Source organism: Myotis yumanensis, unplaced genomic scaffold (genome assembly GCF_028538775.1).
Source record: "Myotis yumanensis isolate MYYU_CA2020_CCGP unplaced genomic scaffold, mMyoYum1.0.hap1 SCAF_1, whole genome shotgun sequence".
NCBI lineage: Eukaryota > Metazoa > Chordata > Mammalia > Chiroptera > Vespertilionidae > Myotis > Myotis yumanensis.
The window spans coordinates 183718794-183742890 of record NW_027223752.1 but is presented as its reverse complement, the minus strand read 5'-3'; the positions used below and the strand labels follow the sequence as shown (position 1 = coordinate 183742890).

The window sequence follows — 24097 nt, the reverse complement described above, 5'->3', positions numbered from 1 at the left end:
TGGCTTAGGCCCACTCCCCGGGGAATTGGGCCTAAGCTGACAGTCAGACATCCCTCTGGAAGCCCGGGAGCCCTCAGGGGATGTCCACTTGTCAGCAGGGAGCAGGCCTAAGCTGTAGACAGACATCCTTAGTGCTACTGAGGAGGCAGGAGAGGCTCCCACCACCACCGCTATACTGGCAGCCATCAGTCTGGCTTGTGGCTGAGCAGAGCTCCCCCTGAAGGAGCGCACTGACCAACAGCGGGCAGCTCCTGCATTGAGTGACTGGCCCCTGGTGATCAGTGTGTGTCATAGTGACCAGTCATTCCCAGTTGTTCTGCTGTTAGGGTCAGTTTGCAAATTACCTTTTATTATATAGGATAGAGGCCTGGTGCACGGGTGGGGGCTGGCTGGTTTGCCCTGAAGGGTGTCCCGGATCAGGGTGGGGGTCCTGCTGGGGTGCCTGACCAGCCTGGGTGAGGGGCTTATGGCTGTTTTCAGGCTGGCCAGACCCCCTTTAAGGTGGGGGGTCCCCACGGGGGTGCCTGGCCAGTCTGGGTGAGGAGCCGAGGGCCATTTTCAGGCCGGCCAAGCGCCCCCGGCGATGGAAGCTCCCAGCCTCTCCTTTTTTCTTTTTCTTTTTTTTTTTATTCTGGGATTTATTTATCTTCTATAATTGAAACTTTGTAGCCTTGAGAGGAGCTCAGAGCCATCCAGGGTGGGCGGGAGGGAAGCTTGGCTTCCTCCATCACCAGAGGCAACCAAGCCTCCTGCTCACTCCAGCTCCATGGCCATGGCCGGCTGAAAGCAGGTATCTGAGGTTTATTTACCTTCTATAATTGAAACTTTGTTGCTTTGAGTGGAGCTCAGAGCTGGCCGGGAAGCTTGGCTTTCTCCATCATTGGGACAACCAAGCCTCCTGCTTGCTCCAACTCCGTGACTGCTGGCTGCCATCTTGGTTGGGTTAATTAGCATATAGTCGCTCTGATTGGCTGGTTGGCATGGCTTAAGGTGTAGCAAAGGTATAGTCAATTTGCATGTTTGTCTTTTATTAGTGTAAATTACACAAAATGATAATATTGAGAGACACAGATTTCTTGTTTCATTGATTTAAGGAAATAATAAAAATGGACTCATTTAAGTCACACCACTACTTTGAACACATCATTATTTTAAAAGAAAGTAAATAAGTGAGATATAGATATTTTGATTTAACCACTTATTTTTAAACTGAATGATTTATTTACTCTAAAATTTTAAGGATGGGGATTATGTTGTATTTATCTCCTACCTAGCACACTTAGATAGATGTTCAATAAATGTTTTAAAGTGAATGAATATGCTACTTAAAAATATAGATCCATCACCATTTATCCCCGCTTTACCCTCTTCTGCCTCCTCCTTACCTCCTTCCCTCTGGCAAACACCATACTGTTTTCTGTGTCCATAAGGGTAAAGGGAATATAAATGCTGATGGGAGGGGTGCTGAACACACAATAGCATATACAGATGATGTATTGTAGAATTGTATACCTGAAATAATTGTATTAATCTAAATAAATTCAAATAAAAGTGTTTTAAAAGAATGTATATCAGAAATTAAACTAGAAATTCAGAGCATCTTCTTAGAGCTTGATTTGCACCAAATCCAAATTTGCAAGGTATTAACATTAAGAAAAGAGCAATTGCTTTTCAGAAGTCTTCCTTTCATGAAAGAAATACTTTAATATTACTAGTTTCCTGTCCATGTAAAATATACTTGAATTATGAAAATTGATTTTGTACATAATAATTGTTCAAACAATATTTTCACAAATGTGAATGTGAAAGTGTTGATGGAAGGCAAATGATGTGTGAGACCCTTTTCCAGGAAGAGTGTGGAGAGTTCTTATAATGCATACTATCTTGCAGATGCTTTCTAAGTTACAAATAATCTGGACTATTGAGTAAACCAAAAGATTCCAGACAAGGCCCAGGGAACAGCAGCACCCAAAGTTCAGCGACAAGGGGGTGAAGCCACTCACTCCACGGAGTAAAACTTGAATGTTCTAAATTGCAATTCAGACTTAGTTTATGTTGAGTTTCATACCAAGAGAAGCATTTATTTAAGCAAGAAATATGTGACACAGAGAGGGTGGGAAATTCCAAAGGGGCGTTTCACTTTCATTTGTAGGTGTCACCAAACTGTCGGCTCGTTTTCTGTAACTAAATCAGAACATGCTAATCTAGAAGGTTGAGCAGATGGAATTCAGTCTGCAGCTGAGAGAGAGAGATGACTTGCCACCTACAGTGATCCCCTGCATGAAGTGATCTGACGGAGGTGAGATGTTCAGTGCGGTTCACTGCTTTGCAAATGTCCTCCAGGCATGCCTTTCAAAACCCTTGGAGGAAAGGCAGTTACCAGGACAAAACACCATTGTGAAGAACTGGCAATGTCAGAATCCGCTCTCCTGTATTCAAACCAGTAATGTTACTGAGCAAAGGGAATCATCCTTCTGGGTTGGTTGTTACTGAAGTAGTAGCTATAAGGAAGGTAGTTTTCAAGACTCCTTTCTTCTCCTCCCTACAAAATGAGTTAAAATTCCTCCAAATATTTAGTATCTTTTATGGTACCTGATATGCACCAATAACTCCTTTCTCTCTATGAGCAATATTGTGGAATGCAATTTCCCTTCTTAATATTGTGGGTCTTTTCAGGTACTTTACTTGACCATTGTTCAACTTACTTTATTGAGAGACTAAAGATCCGAGGTTTAAATTAGAATAGAAGCTATGCCAGAAATAACAAAAGGCACTGGTATAAATTGTGTTAACTTAAAAGAATAGGTATTTTTATCTTCCAGATTTTCTAATAGTCAATTGGTTAAAATGAAATGTTTTATTACAGAAATCGAAGGGCCATTCCTTGACATTGTTCAGGTACTTCCAGCTAAATTAACACAGGTTTGGTGACTTCCTTATCAAACCACAAAATTATATATTTTTTATTCACCAGTTTGAGGTATTGAGTTACCTACCATGTAGATAAGAAAACCTTTTACCTTCTCTCTTGGGTAATAATTAAACTTATTGGTAATTCTGATAAAGTAACCAAGGATATTTACCCTGTTCTACTCACTATAATGCTTCCAGAAAATGATTTTTCCCCTTTCACTGATTTTACACATTTATGAAAAGTTACTGAATTGCAGATATACAACTAGCGTCCCCAAACAGAAATTCAGGTCATTTTTAGAAGAAACCCATCTCACATGAAAGCACAGCCTTCTACATGGTCACATACACATTACACACACTTTACCCATAGGGAGAAAGTAGGTCATTCCTCATTTCTTATTTATTCCCGAGCACAATCAGACCACACTAGGAAACCATGTGAGACGCTTCAGAGCTACTGCAAGACATGAAAACCAAGACAACGAGCAGAACAAACACCACTGTCAACAGCAAACTCCAACGAGGTCTGGTTTAGATTTGATTTTATGTTAAGGGAAGCAGATTTACTCTGGTTTTTAATAATCATAAGAAACAGAAATCACAATGTATCAACTCAGTATCATCCTACAAAGAGTCCAAAAAAGTCCAAGTTCTCCCTTATTCTCGCTCTTATTCCACCGACAATTTGAAAATAAAGAAAAAAAGTAGAAATTAAAAAAAAAGAGTGAGAAAGAACACAGAAATGAATTAAATAATTTCAAATGCTTATTAAACATTACTGAGATTGCATTCGATCCATTAGGCTGACTTTCAGTTCTCACCACTAAGACCTTGCAAAGGAACTGGCATGGCTTTGCCTTCCAGGGTTGATCTAGAATGGAAGGGTGAGGTGTGTGTGAATATGTGCGTGCTGCAAGTCCATTTTATAAACACTGACACAGGACAATTCTCACCATTGGTAATCGTCTTGGGAGTTCAATCATGCAGAATAACAGGCAGGTGCAAGTTAGGTCTTGTTGCGAGATAGACATGGCAATGTGAACAGTTTAATGCTAGATAAGGGTTGGGACATTTGTTTCCATAAGGATATACTGGCCATTGGTCCCACAGAATCAAAAGTTAGATATACAGAAGTCCATTTCGGCTTGACTGACCAAGGAAATGGGTCAAAGTAAATATTTCAGACAGTGAGCAGACTATCTAAGTGCCCCGCCCCCCCCCCCCCCCCCCATAACAAAATCTTATATTTTAATTTCATGGAAAATAACTAATATAACTATTTACATTGTAACTTGTTTGTTGTTTTTACAGTAAGGAGTCCTGATGGTTTAATGATATCTGTGGAAAATGTTGGATTCTCACAATTAAAATGTGTGTGGGGGGTAAGAGCGGGGGAGGATTGTGAGAAAGGGGTGGAATTTATCTTCAGACCCAAAGTGGTTGGGACCAAAGATTCCTGGAGCAATTTTATTTATTTGTCTGAGCTGTAAAAGATAAATTTTTCAGCAAAGCTGGCGGACAACATTCTTAATAAACTGCATTGCTTTTAAGATTTAAATTGTCATCTGTTAAAAGAATTAAAAAGGGTCTTAGCCAGTTTGGCTCAGAGGATAGAGGATTGGCCTGTGTATTGAAGGGTTCCAGGTTTGATTCTGGTCAAGGACACATACCACAGTTGCAGGCTCCTCCCTGGCCTGGGCCCTGGTCAGTACAGGAGACAACCAATCAATATGTTTCTCTCACATCGATGTTTCTCTCTCTTTCCCTCTCTCTTCCACTCTCTCTAAAATCAATGGAAAAGTAGTCTCGGGTGAGAATTTAAAAAAATAATTAAAAAGAAATTAGGTTTTTGTATAGTTTAGATTTTGCAATGAATATTTAAAATTTAAAAGTGAGTTTTGCCCCAACCCACCCACTCTCCCCAACCAGGTCATAGAGAGATTTATGTATTTTTATCTATTCCATTTATTCCACTTGTCAAGGTCTATTTTCTGTTACCAGTATCCTTAGGTAATGTTTTTCTGATAATGACAACAAATTGAGAAAACACTCCTGCCCCTTGGCCCTCAATTAAATAGCTCCCTCTAGTCGGAAGGACTTGGCCAGGCCCTGGTCCACCTGGGGTATACATTCCCACAAAGCTCAGTCATCAGATTCTTGAAGATGCAAGGTCACTATTAGTTGTTATTCTACAAGAAGAAATTTGGTTGTAAGACCAATGTATCTTTTTTTAAAAAAATGAACAGGCTGACTCACAAAATTTATATAAACATATCAATATGGTGGTGGATTTTGCCAAACTCTCCCAACAATTTAATTCCTCCTGCCTGTGGGCCCATAGCCATGCTTCCTACAAAATACAACAAAGCATTTCACTAAGACCTTGCAAAGAAACTGGCATGGTTTTGCCTTCCAGGGTTGATCTAGAACTGGAAGGGTGATGTGTGTATGAATGTGTGTGTGCTGCAAAACCAGTGCCTTGCAGGAAGTGACAGGTTAAGTCTCTGAGTGCCAGCCACACACTCTGAAATGAAAGCCAACCTTAGGTAGGACTTTTCCTTTTTTCAGGAACATAGTCCAGGTGACTTGATACTTTCCTGACTAAAAAGCAAGAGTGCTTTGGAAGTTACAGGTGACTGTATAGGAATTTTTTTTAGGGGAAAAAGGCTCAATGCCAAATATCCTATATAATAAAAGGCTAATATGCAAATCGACCGAATGGTGGAATGACCAGTCACTATGATGTGCACTGACCACCAGAGGGCAGATGCTCAATGCAGGAGCTGCCCCCTGGTGGTCAGTGCGCTCCCACAGAGGGAGTGCTGCTTAGCCAGAAGCTGGGCTCATGGCTGGCAAGCTCAGCAGCGGTGGTGGAAGCCTCTCCTGCCTCCATGGCAGCGCTAAGGATGTTCGACTGCCAGCTTAGGCCTGCTCCCTATGGAGCCTAAGCCAGCAGTCGGACATCCACTGATGGCTCCCGGACTGCAAGAGGGTGCAGGCCGGGCTGAGGGACCCCCACGAGTACACAAATTTTATGCACCAGGCCTCTAGTAATATTATAATAAAGTAGACCCAACATCATGAAGAGCCGGTGGGCTTTTGAAATAATTCTCTTTGTTGTCACATCACCTAGCTTGCTTTGATAACCTAGTGAAAATAATCCTATAAGGAGTGAAAAAGCCAAACTCTTAGTTCTATTTGTACATGAAACTTCAACTGATTCTATCTGTGCTTGTCCATAAGGGAGATCTGGTTAAAGGAAATCAGCTCCTAAGAGCCAGACAACAGGGAGATCAGCCTAGTCAAGTTTAGGGAAGACGGCAATAGCAGGGGAGGGACATTACCTAGTTCTTGCCTGGCTTAATCTAAGTTAAAAAAAAAAATCATCACTTCTGTGCAGATGAGGGACAGTCTACCTGCCAAGCACTTCTAAGATGCTGGCTGGAGACCTTCTGTCTTTTGATGTTATTTTGTGGCTGAATAAATTCCCCTTGTGACTCTTTCTTTCAAAGAGTTGCTTACTCTCTGCACTTAATCGCAAGTGCTAGAAAATCAGGAGGAGAGAGGCCACAGGTGAAGCAAGAGAAGAACACAAAGAAGACCAGTATAGACTTAATGGGTACAAAGAAGAAACATTCTTTTTGTTTTTTAAGGGGTTGGGGTGGGAGAGTGTAACAGAAGGAAAAATGAGAGAAGTTTTTAAAATCTGGTTGTCTGCAATATTACCAAAAACGATGGTAGCAAGACAGAGAAACTGGGCTACTTTTATTCTAGGGGACAAGCTGCATGGTCTAATGTTTTTTCTCCCCCTTTTAAACAAATGACCTCTTGTCCTGAATCCTACTGTGTGGAGCAATCCCATAAATGGCAGCACTGCTGCATAGTGACGGTGGGGGTGGATTCTATTGCTTGAAAAGAGACAAAGCTCCCCTAGTGTGTTTAAGGCAATGGTCAGAGCACTGGCGTTCTTGCTGGCTCTCGTTTTGAAGAGATTCCACTTGCCAGCCATAGCACACCCATCACCCATCTGTTTCATGCGTTTCACTTCTTCTTCAGGTGAAACGTCACCACCTTGGTCCGCACCGAAATGGTCAGAGTGCACAGAGCTGTGCCGGTGAGCTCAGCCACGTACGAAGGGAAGCCTCGGCCGGTCTCCAGCATTGCTGAGAGTGACCCTGGCACTGCCCTGTGCCTAACCCAGGTGCCTCCCGCTGCCTCCTTGGGAGTCAGGAAGCACTTTCACTGAATGGGCGCTAAACTCAGGTGATTTTGCTAAACACAGACATCCATGCTTCATTGCTCTTTGGACAAACTGCTTTTGCTAAAGCTGTTTAGCAGCAGGAACTTGTGGGTGGAGTTATTGCTGTGGCATCACTGCGGTACTAAACTTGAATTATTAACCCTTCTTGGATGGTTCCAATGGGTGGAAATAAACAAATAGGAAGCATCAGCCATATTAAGGAGTGAGAAACAATGTGAGTGGAAATGTTTTCAAATGCTAACCTGAAGACCACCCTGTGCTTTTATGTGTTTTTTAAAGTCGTTCTTATTTTTTTAATTCCAGAAGAGGAAAGTAATATTTCCTTTCAAAGGAAAACCTCGGCAGAGTATAAGCCTGGGAAGTAGCACACTCATGGAAAACACAACCCACAATGTGAGGGTGGCCTACGGAGGCTCGTGTTCTGAAGGACATCACACGGAGAGCAATTCCTAGGATCAGACACGTGCCCAATACCCCTGCCTCCCCTCCTGCCCCTCCCTGCCCAGTTGGGACACATAACTTCTAAATGACAAATGGGGTCTACTCTCTAAAACATGGATGTCGGTGTCTCCTAGTAACTGGGCAATAATTTCCTCCTGCAGGTCTTCCTCCATCTCAACACAACTCTAGTCAGTCTACCCACACATTGTCAGCTCGCATTCCCACCTTCCTTCAAAAGCCAAACCATCGAGTGCCTGGAAACTGTTCCCCCCTCCCGCCCCCACAGTGTACATAAGCATCACATATGTTCTTTCTACAAATTGGTATACAGGTGCCATTTAATCAGTTCAAATTTGGAAGCTACATCTTCAAGGGTCCGAGAGAGCTCACTCCCCCCACGTTTCCCCCCTTTACATGTTTTCTTATAAGACATACAGCTTAATCAATTAACAAACTAAACAGCTTATATACTGGCAATATATTACAGATGGGTTTTATGTCAGAGTAATAGATCACATGAAATGGACCAGGTGGTACCCCAGTGCATGATGTCTTGGTAGAGCCCTGAGGACACTGACAGTAGCATCTCTAAGTAAGCAGTGCTGTCTGAATACAGACACATGCGGATCTGTATCTACATCCATCTGACTAGGCCAAAAGGAGCAGGTAGATGCAAGATAGAGACACACACATGCTGGATAGGGCCACTGCACACCTTGTCATGCCATTTGAAAGGGCAGTTACGGGGCGCTGGTTTTGCAGCCATTAAAATCACACTTTATGGAAAAGGCTTCCCTAATTGTGTTTGATTTGCCTTCAGTAGTAAGCATCATTGGAAGAAGATCAAAGCAAGAGCAACTAGAAGTTAAATATGCATCTGGCTTAGCTGCAATAGAGCGCTCTGGAGAAGAAGCAGGCTGAAAGATTTGTTTCAATTTAGGTTTGGATTCTCTCCCTTGCTGTGTTCATGTCATTGCGTGTCTGCGCTTGTGTGTGTGCGGTTCTGTGTGTGCGGGAGTGTGTGTTCCATCCCATCATCTGCTGAAGAACGCTGGGTTTCGCAGGCAGGCGGCTAGTCACCTGCAACAACCCAGGGGTCCCGCTGAGGCTTCCAGGCTGCTGTCAGTGTCGGACGCCAGGGTCTGGTCGGTGGACATGGAGGAGATGTCGTTGACGGACGAGGATGGAGGGAGACTCTCACTGCTGTTCACTGCTGCACCTGTGCTAAGAAAATGAAGACCAACATGACTAAATCTGGAACTAGACTCAATGTCTCTCAGGATGCAGCACGGGCAAATGCAACAGGGGACGGCTGGTCCATCATTCGTTTGACAAGCCTTCATAGCAAAACTAATACAGGGCACCATGTGGAGGGTGAAAACAAAGACACAACAGCACAAAGTCCCTGGTCACAAGTCACTCACAGAAGAGCGCAGTAGTTGGCAAATCTCACTTTACCTTAGAAATCACCTGTAATGCACTGGAAAGAGAAAAAAACAACAGCACTAAAAACCCCAGTCACTCCCTGCACCTCCAATATAGTAATATAACTGGCCTTGAATGGATCCAAGCCTTTACATTTTTTAAAAGCTTCCCAGAAACTGTGTAGTCAAGGAGTGAAGACAGCTGTTCTATGGAGAAGGCAGACAAGCGAAAGCCTTTAATGTAATCATCTGAACCTGGATGCTTTTATTGCAGGAAGCTTTTAAAAACAAACACATGTAAGAGTCCTACCCCAGAAATATGGGCTGAGGTGGAGCCCGGAGATCTGAGTTTCTTAGAGACTACAGCTCTAGAGAAAGAAAGGGGTATTATGTAACTCTGATGACATAGTCATTAATGTGACATCAAATTTAAAGTCCATATAGAAAAACCAAGTAAGACTGTTGATGACAGTTGCCATAGACCAAAGGGGAAAAAATAGGAGAAGCCAGAGCCCACTTCTATTTTTTTAGTTTGCATGTCTCTTCTTTTTTGTTATTATTATTAAAATGAAGGGGGTTAAAGGGCCCTAATACAGAGCACACCTTCTAATTGTGTATTTACTTTCCAGCAAGCTTGCTTGCCTGGGAATCTACAAATAAGAACTCTGAATTATTAACTTAGAATAATTTGCAATAATTATCTTACTTATCAGCTATGTGGGAATATAATGATTTTGCAGCTCCAAGAAGAAAACTCTTCATGGTAATGTCTCAGTAAATACTTATGAGTTAAAACGGAGAACTATAAGGAAAGATGAGCCAGAGGCATTATAAGGTATAATTAAACCACAGCATCCTGGAGAGAGTCAATTCACTTTTTCTCAGAATATATTCTATTTTTTTTGCATTTTATTATTCTTTAATTTTTTAAAATTCTCTTTATTTTTGAAAGTATTACAGATATCCTCTTTTTCCCCCACTGACTCCCTCCACCCCACTCACGCCCCTCCCCAGGCCTTATAATCTTTATACGGAAGCAATATGAGTGGCCTAAGGTATACTTTATGAAAGTTTGCTATTTAAAATACCTGCAGTATAACCATCTAATAAAATAAGAGGTGAAGAATTGTCTTCAAAATTGTACTTCATTTGAGCAAATATAGTGTGCTAGATACATTTGGTAAAAGGTAATAAATCCAAAGCAAGTTATAGTAGTATTATTACTTAAATCTAGTAAACCAGAAAAAAATATAGTTGAATGAAGTAGAGAAGTCAACACAATCTGATTGCTTCTGAGGTAGACATTTCCTGCCTGTGGAAAAATGTGATTAAAATGTGAAAGTATCTGGAGAGGACCATACATCTAAACCAAGACAGATTGCATGTATTTTACATTTTTATTTGTTGATTAAATGTATACCATAAATTATGGGGAATGGGAAAAACTACAGAAAAAAGATAATATGCACTGATCATCATGTTAACGATAGGAACTATTCAAGTTGGTCTATTTCTTTCTTGTCTTTTTTGCTAGGAAGTTTCTCTAATTGCGATTATTTAATATATATTCTTTTGTAACATGATATTTTCACAAATAAAATGTATATTTTCATATACAATATATTTTTCATGTTCTTTAAACTCTTAGAAGTGTCAGTACTTCCTAACGCTAAATGTCTCTAGATTTTTAAGACTCTTATAAATAATTACTCTCTCATTATCAGAACATTGTGTAATGTAAAGTTGTCTGGTTTCAATTTATTCCAACTATACTTAATTATAGCCTTTATAGAGATAGTGCAGAGCTACTTCATTTCCTCTCGTGACGTTTACTAGATTTCTCACACTAGCAGACAACCCTTGATTCCCTGACATATCCCAAGTGCCAGGCTCTGTTTTTTCCTCCTGATTCTGGATTAAATTACACTAACATCCTCATGTTTTTTCATAAGCTTTGGTCTCTAATAATTTGCATCACTATAATGTACTTGTCAGAACTGTCTCCAAATTTTCCACATCTTTATTAAAGGATAGAGATTAAAACTAGACACAGAACTCTAAGAATGACTCTATCAATTGTGGGCTGACAGTGAGATTGCTTTGTTCTTGCTGTTCATTCATCTCCTGGCTTTTAATGATGGCTTTCAAATTATGGTGATATGCTTTAGAAATACAAAATGTTGCCCGTATACCTTTCTGCAATAGCTTTATTGAGATATAATTCACAGATTTGTTCAACTTGGTGGTTTGTAGGATATTCACATCATTGTGCAACCGTCACCACAATCAATGTGGTAGTGTTTGCATCACCCCCAAAGAAAACCCTGTCGTTTGTTTCTTACCTACTACCCACCCCAAGGCACTGTTGAATCTACTTTCTGTCTATATAAAATTACCTATCCTATGTGGAGAAAAAGGAACACTTGTGCACTGCTGGTGGGAATGCAGACTGGTGCAGCCACTATGGAAGGCAGTATGGAGGTTCCTCAAAAAATTGGAAATGGAACTCCCATTTGACCCTGTGATCCCACTACTAGGAATATATCCCAAGAAACCAGAAACACCTATCAGAAAGGATATATGCACCCAGATGTTCATAGCAGCACAATTCACCATAGCTAAGATCTGGAAACAGCCTAAGTGCCCATCAGTAGATGAATGGATTAGAAAACTGTGGTACATCTACACGATGGAATACTATGCTGCTGTTAAAAAGAAGGAACTCCTACCATTTGCAACATCATGGATGGAACTGGAGAGCATTATGCTAAGTGAAACAAGCCAGTCAATGAAGGAAAAATACCACATGATCTCACTCATTCATGGATAATAAAGACCATTACAAACTTTTGAACAATAATAGATACAGAGGCAGAGCTGCCTCAAACTGATTGTCAAACTGCAGTGGGAAGGCCAGAGAGAGTTGGGGGGCAGGAGGGAGGGGAGTAAGAGATCAACCGAAGGACTTGTATGCATGCATATAAGCATAACTAATGGACATAAGACACTGGGGGGTAAGGGAGGGTAGTGGTTTGTCAAGGGCGGGGGGGGGGGGGGAAGGATACTTATGTAATACCCTTTGTAATACTTTAAGAGGAAAATAAAAAAAAAAAAAAAAAAAAAAAAAAAAAAAAAAAAAACAAAGTAAACATCATTACATAAAAAAAAAAAAAAAAAAAATTACCTATCCTAGATATCTATATATATAAAAGCCCAAGCAACCAAATGACCATGTGACAGGTCACTATGATGCATACTGACCACCAGAGGCAGATGCTCAATGCAGGAGCTGACCCCTGGTGGTCAGTGCGCTCCCACAGTGGGAGTGCCACCCAGCTGACTGAGAGGTACCAGATGCAGGGCTCACAGCTGGCGAGCGCAGCTGTGGCATGAGCCTCTCCCGCCTCCACAGCAGCAAGCTACCAAGAGGCAGTGGGAGGAGCAGTGGGGCAGGGATGAGTGGGAGCGGGAGCAGTGCCTGGCCCGGGCTCCTCTCTCACCGCCTGCCGCTCAGATTGCGAGAGGGCGCAGACAGGGTCGAGGGACCCCACTGGTGCACAAATTTGTGCACTGGGCCTCTAGTATTATATAAATGGGATTGTACAATCTGTGATCTTTGGTGACTGGCTTCTTTCACAAAACAAAATGTTTTCAAGTTTCATTGATGCTGTAGCATGTATCAATACTTCAGTCTTTTTATGACTGAATAATATTCTATTGTATGGATGCATCAGATCTGTCTAGTTATTAGCTGATGGACAATTAGGTTGTTTCTACTTTTTTGGCCATTGTGAATAATGTGGCTATAAACAGTCATGTAAAAGTTTTAGTCTAAGCTTGGAATTGTTGGATCATAGGGCAACTCTCTGTTTAACATGAGTGGCTGTACCAGTTTACATTCCCACCAGAAGTGTATGAGGGCTCCAATTCTCCTCTCCCCTTCCAACACTTCTTACCTGCTGTTTTTATTATAGCCATCCAAGAGTATGTGAAATGGTATCTCATTGTGCTTTGATTTGCATTTGCCTAATAGCTAATGATGTTGAGTATATTTTCATGTGCTTGTTACCCATTTGTATACCTTCTTTGGAGAAATGTCTATTCAGATCTTTTGGCCATTTTAAAATTGTTTTTTTTCTTTTTATTATTGAGTGTAAAAGTTCTTGATATATTCTCAATATGAGTCCCTTATTATATATTTTTCACTTTCTTGATGGTGTTCTTTGAAGCACAGATATTTTTAATTTTGATGAAGTTGGATTTATCTATTTTTTTTCCTTTTGTTAGGTGTGCTTTTCGCCATATCTACACACACACACACACACACACACACACACACACCAAAAAACAAACAAAAAAAATTTCCTGATTTGCTCCTATATTTTCTTACTCCTATCTCCCATATTTTAGCTCTTACACTTAAGTTTATGACCCATTTTGAGTTTATTTTTGTATGTGATATGAAGTAGGTGTCTACCTTCATTCTTTTGTATGTGGCTAGCTAGTAGTCCAATACTGACTGTTTCTTGCCCTAGTAGTGTACTCAATGGTTAGAGTGTATCTCAATGGACTCAAGCACTGCCGGGTCCCAGGTTCAATTCCTGGTCAAGGGCATGGATCTGGGTTGCAGGTTTGATCCCCGTCTGGGTTGGGGCACATGCAGGAGGCAACAAATTAATATGTCTCTCTCACAATGATGTTTCTCTCTTTCTCCCCTTCTCCCTCTCCCCCATCTCCCTTCCGCTCTCTCTAAAAAATTAACGTCAGAAATATCCTCAGGTGAGGATTAACAACAAAAAAAAGAAGAAAAAAAAAACAGAAAAGACCATTTCTTGTCCATGAAATTGCCTTGCTATCCTTGCTAAAAATCAATTAACCATAAATGCAAGGGTTTATTTCTGGACTCTCATTTCTATTTTATTGATGTACATAGGATTCTCATGCAAACACCACACTGTCTTGAATACTGCAGTTTTGAAACCAGGAGGTGTGAACCATACAACTGTGTTCTTTTTTGAGATAATTTTGGCTTTTCTGTGTCTCATGCATGTGAATTTTAAGAATAGAAAAAAAATTCTGTCAATTTCTGAAAAAAAAAGGACAGTTATAATCTTTATAGGTATTGTGTTTAATCTACAGATCAATTTGGCCAGTACTGTCATCTCAACAATATTAAATCTTCTAATCAGTGAACAATGACATATCATTATTTCGATCTTTAAATTCTTTCAACAATGTTTTGTATTTTTCAGAGTAAGAAATGTGCACTTCTTTTGTTATATTTATTCTTAAGCATTTTATTCTTTTTCATGCTTGTAAGTGGAACTGTTTTCTGTTCATCGCTAGTATGTAGAAGTACAGCTGATTTAATGAATAAAAAGTTTCATTGTCAGTGAACTGGAAACTAATAGAGCAAATGATAAAATAGACATCTCATGAATAGTATAATTAATCAAAACATTCATGTAACCAGGAAGATCCTTGCTAGTGTGCTTTCTTTAAATTATGACAAAATAAATGATTTAAAAGTTTTAAAATAAAGTTTTGTAATAATGTAAACAGTCTTTTAAAGTGTTTCTACATAATAGTCCTGGTCTTCTCTTGAGATAGGCCTTTCTCTTTAGCCCAGAACAGTTGATTGTGTGGATCTGTTCTAATTGTCACAGTGAAAGCTGAGGATTGATTCAAACAGGATGAGATATGGCTTAACTGAGATAAGGCTCCTTTATAAGAACACAATTTGATGTTTAATCAAATTGAAAATAAACACAAACCCACAACATTAGCAGCTAGAGAAATTATACAAAGAACATTGAGGAAATTTTCCTAGAAAAACCACAAATTTACATTTATAAGTAACATTGAATGGAGGTAGCAAAAACTAGAGTAGCATGCTGGGGTGGCTTTTAGTGGCTTTTAAAAGTCAGTTATTAGCATCTCTTTCCATTCTGCCTTCATTGATGTCACATTGGTAGCCTGAAATTGGTCACAGTGAGAACACTTACACCCCAGAAATTGGTAAATACTATAATCAGTTCTGATTTATTTTAAAGAGATAGTTGTTAAAGATTCACCAGTCCCCCACTGTTCCATTAAAGATCTTCTGTATGACTTCCTGTATTGCACTGTAATAAATGCCTTCTTGATTGTAGCCAATTCTGGCTTTACTGGATGATACATCTAAGACTGTTTTTCATGTAGTCAATAAATAAAGTTTGTAGACTATAAAACCAAACACAAATAGAAGAGTCAAGACATGGACCTTGGCTTCAAGTTGTTAATTTACTGCCAAAGAGTTTGTGAAAATCTCCTAAACAAAACTGAACTGAATTGAATTTGATTACAGGGCCACTTGTCCTGGATATTCTGACAATGTGATAAATATTCCTTTTATACTGTTTTTAGGGAAACCAGTAGACATGTGCATTTAAAGAAATGTTTTGATATCAATAAAGAATTATAAATGTTCGCAAATAAAAATGGCATTTAGAGTACTGAAAATACTAGCAGGTTGCAAATAAGGAATATCACCTACTAGCTACTTTCAACTGTACCTGAAAGAGAAAGTTTTCGTTTCATGGAAAGAAGTAACTTACATCAATGAAAATTTCTCAACTAGAAGTTATCAAGCCAAAAGGTACCTATTATTTCAGTGAAAAATGTTGTTCTGCATTTTTAAAGGAAATTGTTTTCCTGACTTATCCACACATAAAAAATAGACATGAGGAATTATAAGAAATACTAAAATGAAAAAAATTCACTGAAATATATTTGTTTCTCTTTCTGCATGACGTTGAGCCTCAACATGTTTGGGGTTGAGATTTTTTAAGACAAACAATTAATATGATTGGACTAGAACAATGACTCTAATTGGGAAGAATACACTTCCATGGTGTGTGAAATATAGTTGAGGGAGAGGCTATCTATAATAATAAAAGCATAATATGCTAATTAGACCTTCCGGATATCCTTCTGGACTAAGCTATGGCAGTGGGGGCCAAGGCAGAGGTGGTTAGGGGCGATCAGGCAAGCAGGTGAGCGGTTAGGGGTGATCAGGCAGGCAGGCAGGCGAGTGGTTAAGAGCCAGCAGTCCCGGATTGTGAGAGGGATGTCAGACTGCCGATTTAGGCCCGATCTCACAGGGATCCTAAATTGGCAGTCGGACATCCCCTGAAGGGTCCCGGATTGGGAGAGGGTGCAAGCTGGGCTGAGGAACTACCCTCCTCCCCCGCCCCCGCCATGCATGAATTGAATACACTGGACCTCTAGTAGATTATAATGATCTGTGGAGCTTTATCTTCAATTAGAGATTCCTCTAAATTTCTACCCATCCTACTCAGCATCGGTAACTTGGTGAGTCATTGTTACTTCTGGGAGGTTTATTTCTCAGGTGGAATGGAGGTGGTGAGCAGAGTTTTTAGATTAGATGACCTCTTATATTTGTTCAAGCGCTAACATTCTATGACAAATGCTTTCAGAAGAAAATTAATTTCTATTCATGAGCTGAAATTCCCTCAGCAGTCTTTACAAATCAATTCAGAAAGCAAGCAGCCATGTTATTCTTGAAAATAAATCACTATGGAAGTGGAATCAGATAGCAGAAGGGAGTACAGTTATTTATTTAAAATGTATCTGAAATTTAGATGTATTTCTTATTGATATATAACAATTCCATCAATAAATTTTAAACCTATACATTTTCTGCAAATGCACATTTAACTTCCTATTTACATTTTAAACGCATCATTAAAACATGGTTTTGGGTTTCAGAAACATTCTGTCCCTGTGAAACTGCATTAACTTATTCCCTTGCTGCTGAGTTCCCAGTGTTGCCAGGACTAAGTATTAAGGGAGTCTATGTTGTAATATTACTTCATCTTAGCTATTTACAAATAAATTATGATAAGCAGATAAATAATGAATAATGCAAGGAAGCTGATTTTTTTCATAGTTGCTTTTTCTTTCCAGCATGGTTTACTGCATATGTACATACTGTGCATACACACACACAGAAACACAGGGGTGTGCCAATAAAAATGTAACAACTGGCTCTCCAAGGCCAAAAAAATCTGACCTGTAGATTCAGGCAATTTCCATGTCTTAAATCCTGCATAGTGGGTTTCAAGCTACCAACATGAGGTCAATAAACTCATAGTTGGGAGAGATGAGCACAGCTGGCTCTCAGGAGCTAGTAGCTCTGGTGCATGGCTGTCCTATCCCTCTGTATTATGCATACAAATATATCATATGCCAATATCATATAACAGATGTTATATATTGTATATGATTTCTCAATTAAGCAATGAGTATTTCCCATTAAAATCATGAAGTGAAATATTAAATCCATAATAATTTTTACTATAAATTGGTTAAGTCAAGCAAAATAAAAAAAATCACTTAATAATTATATAATTATAATTTAGGGCATGTGAATAAGGTAGATAATTTGTGATGGTTATAACTACTTGAAGTGGTTAAAAAGTGGTTTAGCCTTCTCACATGTAGGTAGAGCCTAAGTGACATAGTTTAAAATTAATCATTAACATATTATAAACAGACCTGCAAAAAAAAAATCAGGAATATACATTTGATTTGCCCAAAATGAGTAAATCAAATAACTTCCTGAAAGCAGCAAAGCTTTATCTGAAACATGAGCAAATGTCAGTAGCAACACTTAATATATTTGATTCTTGGCTCATTTATCTTCATGGTGATTAATAGGGTGAATAAATATTTACTGCCATAAGAACTTACTGAACTGCAAACTGTGTTACAGTTATGATGCTGTCTTGAATTCTGTCTTTGGAAGAGCACCAAGAAATAAGCCGAGGGAGGGCCTGAGCTGCAATTTTTAAATTAATAAATGTTTATCAAGTTACTATTATGCACACAGCACAGCAATTAGGCACTGCTTGGTACACAAGATGAATGCATACAGGCTTTCTTCTCAATGAATTTATAATCACTAAAGGGGTAATAATACATCTAAAATACAGGAGCTAGTAATACCCATAAGACAGAAAGATCCTATTTATTTGGGATGTTATGAAAAGTCTTTTGGGACAGATATGAAAGATATTTGGGGACAATGTGGTATTTAATAAGCAAACACTTTAGAGTGAACATAATTCCTAAAGGTGGTGAACCCAGCCATATCTATAATAATAAAAGGGTAATATGCTAATTAGACCGATGTCTTCTGGATGTCATTCCGGACATCCTTCCTGACGAAGCCAGGGCCAGAGGGAAGCCAGCCGGGTCCCAGATGCCAGAGGGAAGCTGCTGCCAGCAGCCAGGGGAAGGAAGGCCTACTCTTGCATGAATTTTCATGCATTGGGCCTCTAGTAAAAATATAAGACTCTAGAAAGGGTGCCATGTGAAAAGCCTGGGTATATTATAGAGGGCCATCAATATCAGCAAGAGGTTACTAAGCTTAAGTCATAAGTGATGCAAAGCCGTTGGAGAGCACTGATCAGTGGAACTCTTGCTCAAATCTATAGCTCCCACCGACACACACACAGATTACATAAATCCTAATTTCTTATATCTTCATCAACCTGCCATTGTCATTCTGCCATTTTCTTCATTGATGAGTTAAAAGAAACTACTACATGTACTCACTTTCTTTTGTATAAGAACTATGGTTTTAATGATTAAGAAAGCATGCTTTGATTATATACAAACTTTGTTCCTTTGCCAAATATTTAAAGCTTTCTTCATATGGCAGACCACTCATCCCATCCCTTTAATGATTAATTAATCTCACTTCTACACTCCTTAGTCCCCTTTTGCCTTCCCTGAGCCACATAAAAGGAATCATGGAAATAAGAATATTTTTGTAGAAGTGTTGTGAAAGTGTTAAATAGAGAATTGTGGATTTTAAGTCATCAAAGATTAGCTGTTGTGGAGACCTGGTTATGGCTGAGGGGAAAATGGAAGAGAAAATAGCAGAAGATGAGTGTCCTGGAGTGGGTAGCATGATTCTGATCGCTTTGGAAAAAGGAAAGGACATGAATTAATGATGACTTTAACCAAAGATGAATAGAAGAGACTCTGTTAAAATGTGTCCAGTCCCAGCCTGAGATGCTAGCTCACCCTTCATTGGACCCTGGTATTTTGGCTTCTTAATGATGACAGCGAAATATGTTCTGGCCATTATGGGAATTCTAAAGACAAGGAGTCTTTTTGCCCTAGCAAGAAGCATCTTGAGGGTATTGGATTCAGTCTTTGGATTCCTTAATTAGCAGCAGACAGAACATGCAGGTAAATTAAAAGCAACTTCTGCAGGCTTGTAGCAACTTGGATGCTAGAACAATGAGTAGGGTGGGCACGCAACTCCAATGATTCCCTTAACCCTCTTTGAGTAAAGGAAAGATTTGGAATAGAATCTGTAATTTCTTCCACTCTAGAGGTGAGAAAAACACATCATAACTGAAATGCATCTATTTAGGCAGCCTAGTGGTTATAGGTACAAACTGATGTTTAGAGTAGAACAAGTATGACAAATTTATTAATTCATATTACATCTTTTTTTCTTCCTGAAACAACTAAAAAATCCTGGGGGTAAAATTGCTTTTCAAAGGTAGAAAACCAAATCTATTTTTTTAAACTAATCATTTGCAGCTTATATTCTTCCCAGCATGAGCTGAGTATAAGTCATATATCTTCTTTTTTTATGTTTTTATTGATTTTTTAGAGAGAGAGGAAGGAAGAGGGATAGATAGAGAAACATGGATCGGCTGCCTCTTGCATGTCCCCAGCAGGAGACGTGCCACAACCTGGGCATGTGCCCCAACTAGGAATCAAACCAGTGAATTCTTCGTGCACAGGATAACATTCAACCACTGAACCACACCGGCCAGGGCAGCCATTACATTTTCTAGAACTCTTTCTATATTCTCTTTATATTCAGAACATAGATCTTAGAAAAAATATATTAGCATTAATAAGTGTAAGTAAATTATCTCGAGTAATCCTAAAGCACATTACAGAGCAAAATATGCATATGCAAATATCTGTATATCACAAACTGAAAGATTTTCCATGCTGACATTAATTGGTGCGCATCTTGGTTGATGCTTCAACTACTGTCACACCAACCCTGTGAAGAGTTCACACACTGGAGTGAATGAGGAAAGAGGTTTGGGCTGCAGGGTTTCCTAAACTCTCTATTGACTTGGTGGTAGAGAGGGCGTTACAGCTCTGCATTTGGATGAGTAGCAGTTACCTTTGAAGCAGCCCATGTTAACATTTCTTCAAGACTCGTTATTATCTTAAAATAAGTTCTAAAAGAACTCCTGTGCTGGGTCTTCATAATCTGAATAGTCAGAATGCCACGCTGAACTTCAAACTATTATTTCCCATAAATGTGTCAACTCTTCATCTTTTTTCTAGATTCAACTCTTGAATCTGTAAATCCAACGTTAAAAAATTATTCCATTTATTCCCAAGCTGGCATTCGTTTTAGGCTTATCATTACTGAAGTTAAACTTGTATGTTTTCATTTTGTTTTATTTTGCCTCTTCTAGCTACCAAAAGGTGGGGGGAGTAAAACTGAATTTGTTAGAGGAAAACAGTCACGTGATATTTGTTCATATGTACAATAAGCAATATTGTTGGTTGCAATTCCTGCTCAAGGCCAAGAGAAATACGTAAGTACTGGTTTATTGGTTATTCACTGAGAGTGAGTACCTGAAGGAGAAGGTTGTCCTTTTACGACACCATTTTTAGTCTTTTCTTCTGAATTCATTACTTCTTTATAGATAAGTTCTGTAAGAAACAATTATCAGTGTTATTAAAAAATAAATTTCTTCTTAGTCATCAAAGAAAATTCCTTATTTAATGACAAATAACATTTTGATGGGGCTGAGTAAACTAGAACACAATTGGGAGTCCTTTACTCCTCTAATTCTACATTTTCTTGCAATAGCACAGAACCTGGTAAAAGTAGTTGCTCAATAAAGCATTTGGCCAAATAAATGTATGAGGAATACACATTTTAATTGTTTTCTGAATTCTTTGGGGGATTCCTAACACATTCTAACTTATCTCTTAAGGATTTTAATGGTTCAGTTTTGAACATGCATTTTTCTTTTCTACTCTCTTCTTAAGGGGTGTCATGCTATTCTTGTAAATAAATCACTATATTTATGTATAAATAACATTCTCATGACTTCAAACCATTAGTTTCTATCAATTTTTTAACTCTTACTTTACCTTTTTTCCAGACTCAACTCTTGGAATTGTCAAACCAAACTTGCCTAAAACCCAACATTAAAAGTTATTACATTTATTCCCAAACTGGCATCTATTTTTGGCTTTTTCTTACTAGAGTTAAACGTGTATATTTTCATTTTGTTTTACTTTGCCCCTTCTGACTAACAATCACTCAGGGCTACTCATCCCTGCTTTAACATGGCTTAGAGCTTTTATACTTTTGCAGGTATTTTCTTCCCCAGTTTCTCCATTTTAGTCCATGTTTATCTTCTTAAGTGATATTTATATCCTTTCACTTACTTACTCAACACAAACCCCTAAGAGTGCCTTCCGGTCCTTATTTAGATTAAACTAAGTCTTTTCCATCTATCACATAATATTTTTTTTTACTTCATCCACTGTTTGTATTCTACATTTTTTTTGCAATAGCAGAAAGGAAGGAGGACGCTCATTTTCCATATTCTTTAACACGACTTCTTGACCACTGGAGTCTCTTTATGATCTTTATGATCCTTCTTGCTCATATCTACCCTTTGTTTTCCTCTTAGGTCCCCATTCTAGCATTTTCCTCTGTTTTTTTTTTTTTTTCATTTTCCTCATTATAAATTCTAAGAATTAATTTATTCAACGTGGCACAAACATTTCTTCCATTTAGATCTTCCATTTATGTTCCTCCTAATTTTGATCTCATTTAATCTGTATTTGGTTTTCTCATATTTATTCTACTCTGTAATTAGTTATATTAGTTTAACTATTCTTTATATAAAGTTTCTGTCTAAGTATAATCTCGATCATACAGTGTGTTTGGGAAAAAATGAATTAATGTATTCATTCATTCTTTCTAACTTCAAAGAAAATAAGCTACTTAGTGTATTTTTTATTTAAATTCTCAAGTGCTATATATCAAGTGAATGAATCAATATATTATCTTTTATTTTCTGTCTAAATCATCTCAGATGTGATTTTATCCATTTTGTATAATTTCATATACAAACAGAACAAGTTTAATTGTGAAACGTTAAACTGAAGTTTGCCCTCCACCATGGCTAATACCTTGATAATCAGTACTGTTTTAAAAAGTGTCAGTATTTAATCCTTTCATTCTTGAGTAAATGAAGTATTACTAGTAACATGAAAGGATAGATTTAGTTTTAGGAGCTTCGAAAATGGTGTAAGAGGGTAGCAATTAGAAAATCCTCTCTTACTAAGTTGTTTTAAAAGAAAAAGGTTTCAGAATATTTTTGGGTTTCAATAAGTAAAATGTATATTTAAGTAGTAGAGTCACCTTTCCATTCTTCAATGGTGTGTTCTCTTTCATCCAACTGTTTGTCATATATCTGAGGTGGAGGCTGAAAAATAAAGACAAACAATAAACTTTGTGCAATAAACTAAACATGACTAAAGTCTTACAATGATTTTGGTGGTGATCAGAATCTCATAAAATAAGGAGTAATTACAGTGGTGCAGAAGTTAAAATTTTCCCACCAATTTATGGAGGATTCCTTTACATAACTATATTTGCTCTGACTAAATAAGGCAGCAGAATCCAAATCTTGTGAGCTCATATACCCAAACGTCCTGATTCCAAACCCAAGCCCAACCAATAGCCAGTCTTTAAAAAGCAAGCAAGACACTTGATTACGAGAACCCAGAAGCTTTGATGTTATCCATTCACTTGCCCTATGAGAGAACTCTATTAAAACTGTCCCAAACTGATAAGATTTGTTCCATTTTTAGACCCCCAAGAAAAAGAGGGATTAATACCTCTCAGTAGACCATAGTACTAGTCTCCAGCATAAAGGAATATCTGGATCTAATCACCCTTTCATGTCTCATGAAGCATAATAAAACACTTTAATGTATAGCTTGTGTGCCTTATAGTTAAATGACTTCAGATAGTCTGCTCCCGCTCAGGAGAAAAAGCTGCCAGTTGTCTATAAAGACTGGCCACCTTGAACCCCTGAGTGGCCCCTTGTTAGTCCTTTCTGGGAGAAATGATGAGACAGGGCCTTCAGTCTGACATGAAATCAGCAGTCCTCTTGCTATGAGAAGTTCAAAGAAGGAAAAGGAGAAATTTTCAGCCAGGAAGGAGGATCACAGATAAATTCCCTGACCTCTTCTTCCTGGTGGTTGCACCTGAGATCTATCGCGGTGACTTAGGGCAGTTCCAATTCAGGCCAAGTGACAAGAAAAATGATCTCCAGGAGATAAAGAGAGAAGGGGCTGAGAGCTGCCTCCTCTGGCAATGGGATGAGTGAAAGAAAAGAACTACAAAATGCCAGATGCCATGAGAGAGGGGAATCCAGAACTCATCTTGTCCAACACTCCTAAAGCAACAGTGTCTGTGAGAAACTAAAAGAGGTGCTCAACAAAGTGGCTCAGACTTGTTAGGACACACATCCCTCCAAGACAGCTGTTGTAGGAAGGCTTTGGATAAGGTTTTCAGAGACGGCTTCTGGCTTCTGTGGGAGGGTCTCTGGCCCACGAGCAGCACCCACACACCATAGGGGCTCTTCTGTCTGCATCAGATCTCTAGTAGTGTGAACTGTGACAGAGGGGTCCTAGCCGTGACAGAGGGGTCGTAGCCGTGGCATGCTGGGACAGCCTCACATACCACAGAAGCAGCTGGATAGGAAAATAGAAGACTTTGACCAGTTGTTTTGAGGCAACTTAATTATCTACACTAATAAAAGAGAAACATGGTAATTAGCATACGACCGCTACCCTTTTCATTGGCTAATCAGTAAGTATATGCAAATTAACTGTCAGCCAAGATGGTGGCCGGCAGCCAGGCACTGAAGTGAGCATGAGGCTTGCTTGCTACAGACTCCAACGTTCC

At 39.0% G+C, this 24097-nt stretch overlaps 1 protein-coding gene across 6 annotated transcripts in view; it reads right to left on the bottom strand.

Moving 5' to 3' along the window:
* Positions 1–6528: 6528 nt before the first annotated feature.
* The window catches only part of MAPK10 (mitogen-activated protein kinase 10), a 280579-nt gene continuing 263010 nt past the window's right edge, over positions 6529–24097 (bottom strand). For 5 of the 6 annotated variants that reach the window (XM_070393316.1, XM_070393324.1, XM_070393300.1 and 2 more), the window contains 3 exons: positions 22544–22607; positions 20734–20811; positions 6529–8837 (listed from right to left, as the gene is read on the bottom strand). In XM_070393316.1, the coding sequence (XP_070249417.1) occupies positions 8695–8837; positions 20734–20811; positions 22544–22607 (285 nt within the window). In that variant the 3' untranslated portion in view covers positions 6529–8694. Of the gene's footprint in view, positions 8843–20733; positions 20812–22543; positions 22608–24097 lie in introns of all 6 variants that reach the window. The other variant, XM_070393343.1, reaches the window with a different exon arrangement.